The sequence below is a fragment of the Quercus lobata genome, chromosome 8, assembly GCF_001633185.2.
Source record: "Quercus lobata isolate SW786 chromosome 8, ValleyOak3.0 Primary Assembly, whole genome shotgun sequence".
Lineage (NCBI taxonomy): Eukaryota > Viridiplantae > Streptophyta > Magnoliopsida > Fagales > Fagaceae > Quercus > Quercus lobata.
This window is the reverse complement of record NC_044911.1, coordinates 40747695-40758409: the sequence shown is the minus strand read 5'-3', so window position 1 is coordinate 40758409 and position 10715 is coordinate 40747695. Positions and strand designations below refer to the sequence as shown.

Here is a 10715-nt window from a genome sequence, read left to right as displayed (position 1 = left end):
AAGTTTTTAGGATAATAGATATTTTATCAAAAAATATATTTTTGATCTTGAATCTTTTTCTTTTTTTTTGGTTGTGGGAGAGTGGTTGTGTGGTTAAGAATCTCCTTGCATAGTGACATGAATTGTTCTCATCATGGAAAACAATCAATTGAAAAGCAATTCTTTCAACAAAATTATCTGTCGGGCCCAACAGTAATAAATTTTGGTTGGTAAAGCTTTAATTAAGTCAAAATATAAACAACTCAAGAATCATAATCCCCAGCAATATAACAAAAAAGATAGAGTATATGAGCATATTCTTTCCTCTGCTATTGCTAGTGGCTCTATCTTTTTTAAAGACTTAGGAGTATCCTGATCTATACTTTTTTTGTAATTTATCTCTTCTGATGAACAAAGACAACTGTGGAATACATGGAGGATCATAAATTGAACCTACTTTATCTTAGGAAGATAAATAAAGTACTTTTTTTATTACTCAGTTTTCTGTTGAATATTTATTTGATCAATTAATTGAATAAACCTTAATTATGCAGATCATTACATTTCCAGTTTTCCACCTTTGGAAAGGGCAAATATATATTTTCATTATTAGGTCAATTAATTGGATAAATACAGTACTTACCATTTTACTACACCAAGACATTTGTCATTTATTCTAACTTGACTGCAGAATTAGCTCCATTCCCACTCAGTAAGGAATTCAAATCTTCTGTCTCATCCTTTATGCTCCACTCTATGCTCCACCAAAATTTGCCACATGTATTTTGTATTTAATTCATATCTAATTATAAGCATTTTTTACTTCAACTTCCTAAAATAAATAAAACTTCCAATAACTCAAACCATCTCACCGATCTTCCACCCATCCCACCAGCCACAGCACCGGTCCTCCACCACCACCAAGAATAGGTCACTGATATCATCAATGGCCAATAGCCACCATCGGCTAGCCACCCACCACCACTGGTCAGTTACCTAAATAAAAAAATAAAAAAAAAACCCCAACACACGGTCACACCCCCACTAGCCACCCCCACTAACCTTTGCTGATGCCACAGGGAAGAGATCGCCGACGTCATCAACAGCCATCAACTACCGCCTCCTTGTGTTTAAATCCATGATTGGAATTGGTTTTATGATGTCTTGTTAGTGGGTACCCATGAATGCCCTTTCTTCTTCAAATCCATGGCTAGTACCCAATCATGGTGGCAGTGTGGTGTTGATGTTGTTGCTAGCGGCGCTGGGGAAGGGTGGTGGTGATTGGTGGGAGATGTGTTGTGCTTGTTTTAAAAAAATGAATTAAATTCTTTTTGGTAAGGGATGACACACGGTGGTGGGTGACTAGCCGATGGTGGCTGTTGGCCATTGATGACGTCAGTGATCTACTCCTGGTGGCGCCGGCGAAAGTTAATGGTGGTGGTGGAGGACCGGTGGTGTGGCTGGTGGGATGGGTGGAAGATCAGTGAGATGGTTTGAGTTATTGGAAGTTTTATTTATTTTAGGAAGTTGAAGTAAAAAATGCTTAAAATTAGATATGAATTAAATATAGTATACATGTGACAAATTTTGATTAGTGGAATATAGAGTGGAGCATAAAGAATGAGACAGAAGATTTAGACTCCTCAGTAAGCCTAAACCATTGTCATTTTTGTTATTTTCTTTTTTACCCCTTCTTTTTTCTTCCCTTTAGAAGAAAAAATAAGCACAAACCCAGGCTTGGCTGGATGTGAACTAAAATTAAGCTTGAGGTATTTCATGGCCAGGCCATGGACAACAATATTCTGCTAGCCCCTCTGCTTTAGGGATGGCAATGCGTCAGATTTAATGGGTTTTCCATCGCAACCTGATCCGACCTAATGATAAGAGTTTGAGATTTTTAAATGGGTATGGAATGGGTTTGGATTCAAATGTTTTTAAGTCCACTAGGATTTGGGAAGGGCTTGGATTAGTAGCTTTTTAAGTCATATAATTTCTTAATCGTACTGTATTGAAAGATTTTGGAGAATGGAAAGTGGAAGTGATATGTGGTTAAACAACTTAGGTGGTGTTTTGGCTTCTAATATTTAATGGACAGTTAGAACTTAATTTTATGTGATGTAAAAAAAATTAAAATGCTATATTGGATTTACAATATTTTTCTAGCGGTTCGAACATAATGAATTATGATGATGATTGAGTAGTTATAGAGCTCGATTATGTTTAGATTGTATTATAAATATCACTTAAGTTAGTGTAAAAGTGCTTAAATAGTATTTTAGATGTTGAATTTTAAGTTAACCCGGCCATTCAACCTAACTCATGGTAAGATATATGGACAGGTTCAGGACAGGTTTAGGTTTTTCAAATTTAAAGGGGAAGAGTTTGAGATGGAAAATTTTTAATGGGTCTGGGTTTGGAAAGGCCTTTTTTTCTCTCCCAAACCTGGCACATTCCCATTCCAACCTGCTCTGTAGCATTTTTAATCTTATATCGTATTTAAGTCTTGTCAGAGCTTAATCGTTATTAAGTTCATCATTTGATGTTGACATTCAACACATCACATTAATCAATAGCCCTAATCATTAATTCTTATGTCTCTCATCATTATTACTAAATACTAATCAAGTGTAGTGCCCACTTGTAAAACATAAAAAGAAAAGTAAAAATGATCATCAATTTATTTCATATTCTTATTACTAAGAAGATTATAAAAATAATTTCTTCAGGTAGCCTTTGTATTTTATGTTGCTTTTAACTTTTTGAAAAAAAAAAAAATATATATATATATATATATGATAAACAGATGAGTAAATGGAAAGCATGGGAGGAAGAGACTCGGACACTTCATCATCAGATTGCTAATGGTAACCTATACTGTTTCTCTATGTTATTTTCATTGCTCTATGTATTAAGATGGCCCTCCTTAGCTACTCCAGTGAATTTTTATTGTTATAGTCACATTTGCTCCAACTGTTGTACCTATGCAATGCAAGTCATAGCAGTGATTGCAGCGAAGGCAAGAATGAAATTACAGGCATTCTTAACTGTTACTGAATTTTAAAATTATGGAGCAATCTTCATTCCATATTGAACATAGGCTGCCCGATCAAGGTCTACTATCCTTTTTTACTAGAATCATGAAGACAATTCCACAAGATGCAATGAATGATCTCAAAGCCTATACTGCACAGATAATGTGACAAATACATCAGCACAAAAAATTATTGGAACCTCATTCATCTTTACAGTTATCATTATGCATTCGATAATTTTTTTATAAGTTTTATATCTGTATTCTGGACAGAAAGTATCACATTTATTTTTTGACCAACATCAAACTACAGTTTCATCAAACTAGATGGATAAAGGAATTTATATATACAAGACATCCTACAGAAGTATAAATTCTAATCATAAACAAATATACACAGCATCAAATTCCAAAATGTATCCATAAAATATTTATTTTAATGATAATTTCATATGTACAGATGCAAGGAGATTTCGGCTTACCCGCCAAACATCTTTTGGTAGACGTCATCTGAAGTTCTGGAGTAATCACCCCCTCTTACTTTGGCTGGTAAGTGAGTAGAATATCAGCACCTAACCTGCAGCAATTAGCTCAATATAAGTGCCAAATGACATGAATAAATTCTCAAAGGTGAATGATATCTAATGATTTCAGCACATAGTTTCAATACGTTTATTCTTACATCTTCTTTCATCCCCTTCTTCTTTCGAGCGGGTGACACTATTTTGAGGTATTCAAAGGTTTCAAATGCATAAGCAAACTATTTTGTGCAAAAATGCAGTCTGATTCATTAGTGTACATTGCAAAAGATTCGACCTCAAAAAACACGGGGCGGGGGGGAGGGTGGGGTGGAAAGAAGAAGGAAAAAGAGACAAAGAAAAGTGCCTGAGAATAGAATATTAAAAGGATTTCTCTTGTGACTCTGAAAATGTACCTAATTAGTGTTTGCTAAAAATCAGGCTGCTCCTCTTCAATAGTTTAATTGAAGCCAATTATAAAAAATTATATATATATATATATATATCTCTCCAAATACAATGGTTTCATCAAGCAATTGAAAGCCACATTTCCTTGACTACGGTTCCAAAGACACTAATGACATTTTCTATTTTCTAGGCTTGCTTCGCTCGACAATTCAGTGGTTCAGTCTCAAAAACTGATTACTTAACCCTTCGCAATGGGTTCATTAGGGTAAGTCAGATCATCAAGACAATTTGGCTGAGAAGAAAGCATGTAAAGCTATGGATACAATCTTAACTATAAAAAATGTAAAAAGCCTCAGGCATTGACTTATAAAGCAGTAATAAACATGTCAAACAAAACACTGAATAAGTTTACAATGTGTTCAGGCCAGAATAAAGCATGCCTCATGAGTTCAAAAACCCAAGTGAGATGTCAATATTCCTTCAAAGCTTAGAACTGAATTTCCTTGGTTGGTTATGCAGGCCAATGTGGCTGCAGGCAGCAATTTCAACTTCCACAAACTTCTTACCAGGGCTTTTGATGATGATTTTGAGCAGATTGTTGGAATCAGGTAAAGACAATTGTAAAATATAAAATTCATACCAGATTGACTAGATCCATGTACATGACATGTATAAATTAGAAAAATATAAGAAGGAAACTAAAAATAGTGATGACAAGATATAGGACAATAATTCAAGCTATAAGATTTTTTGGTTTACTCTTGCAGGTTCTACATCTGGATCTTTTCCATACTATTCATATTTTTCAGCGCAAATGGTAAGCAAATGAATTGAATATAGTTTTCTTATATTTTTATAACTTTGAATGACCATATTTCAGAGGTGTAGTGGTATTTTGCAAAAATAAGTCACATTCTTTTAACACTGTTCTACCTGCCATTTTTGCAGAATTTTATAATTACTGTTGGCTACCCTTTATTCCCCTAGTGGTAAGATCAATCAACAATATTATGTAACACATTGTTAATATCATGATTGATGAAATCACGTTATTATTTTTTATTGATTTTTTCCCTGATGTTGCTTTTGTCTGCGATCATTTTTATATGAAGATTGTTCTGGTTGTGGGGACAAAGCTGGAAGTCACATTAACCAAAATGAGTATGGAGAGTTGCAAGGAGAACCCTGTGACTCAAGGAACTTTTCTTGTGAAGCCTAGTGATGATTATTTCTGGTTTGGTCAACCCAATTGGCTTCTCCATCTCCTCCAGCTCAACCTGATCCAGGTATAGAATATCATAAACATTGGTTATACACATCTAATTGAAACAAAAGCATATCAATTTTAATTTTTTCCTCTACAATCCTACAACTTAGAGATCTAGACCATCCATGCATCTCCTTATGCGAGTCCCCATGTAATCTAACAACCAGGATCCTTCCATAACAGGTAGTCCCTTTTGAAGTACAGAGGCATACTATATTCAACATTAATATGAATATTCATGTAGTGAAACCACACAACTAGATACTCTATCTACATTTTCTTACATCCTATCTTTTGTTTAAATCCAAACATCAAAATGTAATGGAGGAACCAAAATTCATAAAAAAATTTGCCATTTCTTTTCCAGATCAATATAGAGAGTAGTCTTCTTGCACATGGAAAGTAATGTGACTTACCCTTAATTGTAGAATGGATATTAACTTCCCCTTCAATGAAAAAAGACAGATATTATGAAAATCAATGAAGATTAACCATTCCTATATCAGCACAAATTCATGTAAAATTTTGCAATTATATATGAAAAGAAATTGAACATTTTTGGAAAGTCCACTTGAATTTGAGTGAGTGCTCATAAATTAGCATATGCTTCTTGAACACAGACAAAAGGAAGTTTATCCTAAATGGATTTCTACATACATGATAAAATCCTATAAGCTGATGTATTTTTTGCAGAACTCTTTTCAGTTGGCATTTTTCATCTGGACATGGGTAGGTATCTTAAGTTTGTAAACTCAAGATTTTTACATCCTAAGCTGACTCATTGTCAATAACAGTACGAGTATGGCCTAAGGTCTTGCTTCAATAAAAAAACGGAGGACTTCACCATAAGAATTACCATGGGCATAGCTGTGCAGCTCATTTGTGGTTATGTCACCCTGCCTCTTTATGCACTTGTCACCCAGGTACAAACATATCCCTTCCCTACGCTAAAAGGAATACAGGAATCCAATAAATGATGGGCTGCTGTATTATAAATTTATAATGTAAAACATTTGTATTCACAAGCAAGTTACTAAATATTTATTAATGAGATAGAGAGAGTTTTAAATTGAATATATAGAAGATAATGGAACCAATTTCTGAAGTCCAAAAAATGAAATAATATATATATATATATATATATATATATATAGAGAGAGAGAGAGAGAGAGAGAGAGAGAGAGAGAGAGAGAGATAAGCAGGCTACAAAAACAGATACTCTATTACCAAAAATTAGTATGAGAATTCTAATTTTAATGTATCAACTAAATGCAAACTAGTATTTCTACCGAATGAGGTTTAAAAAAATCTAGAATCAGGGTAACATTGTAAGAAATTCCATGATTACAACAATTGTATAAACAATGTACCAGCAAAGGAATGTTAGAACCAAACTAGTAAGATTAGGAGCCTAAGATTGACGCTTCTTCCATAGAGTTAAAAACAAGGGGTTTACACCCTTGATGTGTAGAAGATTTATAGAAATAACTTTAAATATTCTGGTACCATGAAATAATAACTTTGAACAGACCAAGTTTGGCTGCTCCTTCATCAGAAAGTTATTGCTCCAGTAATCAACTAAAACAGTCCAAAATTGTGTCCAAAAAGTTCCTAAAGGTAAAGAAAGCTAAAGTTGTATTTAAGGCCACAGTTGAAATTCTTTAAGCATGGGCAGCTCCACAGGCTACATTACACTCATCATGTCATCTGGTGTCAAAAGTCTTTGTGTGAATACAAAGGAATGAAACAATAGAATTTACACTCACACACATATTTCACATCTTAACAGACGCATAAAAATTAAGTTGGGTTGTAACTTGTAACTTCAATTGATTTTTTTTTTTTTTTTAATGTGGTCAATGACTGTCACAGATGGGCTCTAGCATGAAGACCGCAGTGTTTACCGAGCGCGTAGTTAGAGGTCTCAAAAATTGGCAGAAGAATGCCAGACGCAGCCTTTCCAAAAATCGATCCACTTCAAGTATACACTCATTAAATTCATTGCCTCCTGACATTGCTGACACTTCAATAACAGGAATACAAAGGAAAAATCTCCCAGACTATGAACACCGTCCTCCATTAGAAGTCATGAGCCCTTCTTCCTCAGCCCCAGAAATCACAGAACAGGAAGTGCATTCCTCCAATACTCTTAACCCAGCTATAACAATCCTTTCAACTACAGAAATCACCAAAGAGGAAGCAAATCCAGTGATCATAACCAGAGGAACCTACAATGGTGAGATCTCCTTTGGGAGCAGCTGGAAAGAACCAGAAAGTAGTAGGGGCACAGGAGAAATCACTTCAATCACCGAAGAAGATGACATATTATCTGTTTTCAATCACCAGCACATTGATAATGATATATAATGATTTCTGCTCCCGTTAATGTATATAATTTTACTTTCCTCGTAAATATGCTTTCTCTTAACTCCCATTTTACAGCATCTCATCAATTTAGTGACTTAGAAGCTCCACACTCTTAATTCGTATAGTGCAGATGCAATCTATTCAAGGAACATACCACAAGCACAACACAGCAACAAAAACAACATCAACAACAACAATTTTTTTGTAAATAGAAAAAAACTAATCACTCTGGTCTGACTTTTCAAGATACATAATTAACTCAAATAAATGAGGTATCAACTATCAATGTCATGTCATGTAACATTTTAATACATACAATACATACATACAAGAGAGCCAATTTTGCTGCATTACAGTTTCATTAATCAAATTACAAAAACACTCTAGATAACAGTTTTAACCTTAAGTAACCTTAATATCTCATTTAAATAGACTAAATCCAAAGCCAGAACTCCAAATCGTTTTCCCAAATGCCAACATTGGGTTTGGGTTATTAAGAATATACCCATTTCAAATTTTAGAACCAAATTCAGCTTTGGACCAATTGTTGGAAGTAGGAACAACCAAAATAATCTCATTCTAAGTTAAACCATAAATTGAATCAGAATTTGCAATTTCCTAGAAAACCCACCCAAGAAAAATCCACAGATACACCAATTAGGAGCTAGGATCTTAAAATATAAAAACAAGACACAGAATAACATTAACAATGGAAAAGCAATGCAATGCAATACCCAAAAAAGATAGCATTTCTCAAAGGGCTTCATGAAAATGCCATATTCTCTCTCTTCAATGTGCGCACACACCCAACTTTCGGAAGTAGGGCTTATCAACCTGACTGTGGATTGGAGTGGCTGGTTACCGTTGGAAATTGGATGTTTTAACATAAAAAAAACGACATAGTTTGGCTCATTACCGTTTTCATTTTATTACTCAAAACACAGCATTGTGCTTTCTTTCTTTTGTATTTGGCCTTTTTCTTTTCTTTATTAAAAGCAGTCCCAACTCCGAGGTAAGAATACTCTCCCAAGTTTATGGGAGCCTTAATTTTTTTTTTTTTAATTAAAAATTAGAAAGGGGACGATAAATTTGAGTAACGCTATAAGTGAGTAAAATAATAGTGAATCTCACTAACAAAATTCAGAATAATAGGATCTACTATTTGTCTTTTTCTTTCTTCTTTTTTTATTTTTTATTTTTTTTTATATATATATTTATTTTTATGGGGGGTCTACTATTTATCTTAAATAAAAGATCAAAAGAATGTCACTATTCAATCTCAAAATATTGCATAATTTGTCAAATATAAAACCTTTGATATTCTAACTAAGTCACCTATGTGAATTAAAAAAAAAAAAAAAAAAAAATTTACTCATATGATTGTATTGACCAATATAATTAAATCAATATTATTTTTTAATGACGATTAAATTCAACCATATGACTCATTGATTAAAAAATAAAGGCACATAGGTGAATTTAATTGGGGACTTCACGTACAACACCTAAAAAACTATACTTAAGTTATTGTATTGACCGATACATGAAATCAACGTTATCTTTTTAACGACAATTAAATTTAAACATATAGTTCATCGATCAAAGCATCTACATGGGTAAATTTAATTAGGGAACTTCACCTAAATAACTATATTTAAGTTTTTCCAAATTTTCACAATAATTGAATTTGTAAGTTTTTATTAGGGACTATCATTAACATTACCTTATTATCTTCTATTAGTAATTAACCTGTAAAGTTGTGATTTACAAATATATATTCTGTTGGCATTTATTCTGTGTCAAATTTGATTGTAATTTTATTCAATCTTTTGTACCCTGTATTTATTGTGAGATTTGTCTGTAAGGGTTGTGTAATAGAGAGAGAGAGAGTGTGAAGACTCAAGCAATTGAAGCCAGAAGATTTCTCGTGAGTAGCTTGCGACTAAGCATCCCGCAAAGTGAAGCATGTGCCTTGTACATGACTGGAATGCGAAGAGTCAGTACAGATGGAGACAGCTATGTTTCGCAAGTATCTCGTGGGTAAGGCCTTCCAGCGAGACACCCACGAAATATTCTGTTCTGCCAAACTATACTATCTAATACACACTTTCTGTACCCACACTATATATACCCACATTACCCACATATGTTGAGGTGTGCTTCTGAGAGAAAACTCTAGCCAAACACCTTGAGAGTTAGAGATTATCATACCCATATATCTCTACACATAAGCTTATGAATTTCCGAGAAGTCTTGTTGGAGTAGGAGCTTGGAGAGCTTAGGTACAACGGGTAGATTAGGCTTGGAGGGTTTCTTGCTAACTCATGTATCTCAACTGATTGTCTAGTGAATCGATTACCGCTTGGAGGGCGGCGGAGAGGTTTTTCGTCGAGTTCTTCTGTTTCCTCTTCGATAACGCATCGACATGTTATCTGTGTTTGTTTTCTTCTTCCCTACTCTTTTGCATTTCATTTTACTGCTGTTATTATATGAATATGTGTTAAAGTAGCTTGTTTGTTTATCCGCTTGCATTTACACTATTCCGCACTTAGAATTAAGTTAGTGTAAGATCTATCAAGTCGTAACTTTTATTTGGGGGTCTAAACAATCTTGTGTTTTTAACACATTTTTTAGCTTTCAATTGGTATCAGAGCAGGTACACTCGCTGTGGTTTAAATACCTGAGTGTGATCCTAAACCCTCTTGGTTTGCCATGGAAAGTGATATGGTAAAGACCAACATGAAGCATAGTAAAGGTGTTTGTGAAAATGACTCTATGTGCATTTTTGGAGATTGTTCTAATAATGAATTCTTAGAGTTATTCAAATCAAAGAAACATGCTAGAATCTTTATACACATGCTGAAATCACTAGTTCATAGGAATCATGATATTCATAATAGCTTGTGTGAGTCAAATTCCTTAATTGACAAATATAAGAAAAGGAATAGACATTTGTGTGACAAACTAGATTGTCTAAAAAGAAAGATTCACTCATCTATGAATGAAGTAAAGAAAGATGAGTCCTGCTTTGATGGTCAAGAATGCCTATCTCATGCTTGTCTTTTTGTTCATACCGCATTAAAAGTATTTAATTCATATTTGTGGTATTTTGACAACAGTTGTTCAAGACATATGACTGGAGATA

The 10715-nt window shown here is 33.9% G+C and overlaps 1 protein-coding gene across 1 annotated transcript in view; it reads left to right on the top strand.

Annotated features, from left to right (window-relative positions):
- LOC115958239 (MLO-like protein 12) overlaps nucleotides 1-7741 on the top strand; it is a 19439-nt gene extending 11698 nt beyond the window's left edge. The window contains exons 5-14 of the mRNA XM_031076638.1: nucleotides 2783-2843; nucleotides 3471-3559; nucleotides 4127-4201; nucleotides 4456-4544; nucleotides 4704-4753; nucleotides 4885-4925; nucleotides 5049-5222; nucleotides 5897-5932; nucleotides 5998-6126; nucleotides 7076-7741. Of these exons, the coding sequence (XP_030932498.1) occupies nucleotides 2783-2843; nucleotides 3471-3559; nucleotides 4127-4201; nucleotides 4456-4544; nucleotides 4704-4753; nucleotides 4885-4925; nucleotides 5049-5222; nucleotides 5897-5932; nucleotides 5998-6126; nucleotides 7076-7570 (1239 nt within the window). The 3' untranslated portion in view covers nucleotides 7571-7741. The remainder of the gene's footprint in view (nucleotides 1-2782; nucleotides 2844-3470; nucleotides 3560-4126; nucleotides 4202-4455; nucleotides 4545-4703; nucleotides 4754-4884; nucleotides 4926-5048; nucleotides 5223-5896; nucleotides 5933-5997; nucleotides 6127-7075) is intronic.
- Nucleotides 7742-10715: the final 2974 nt, after the last annotated feature.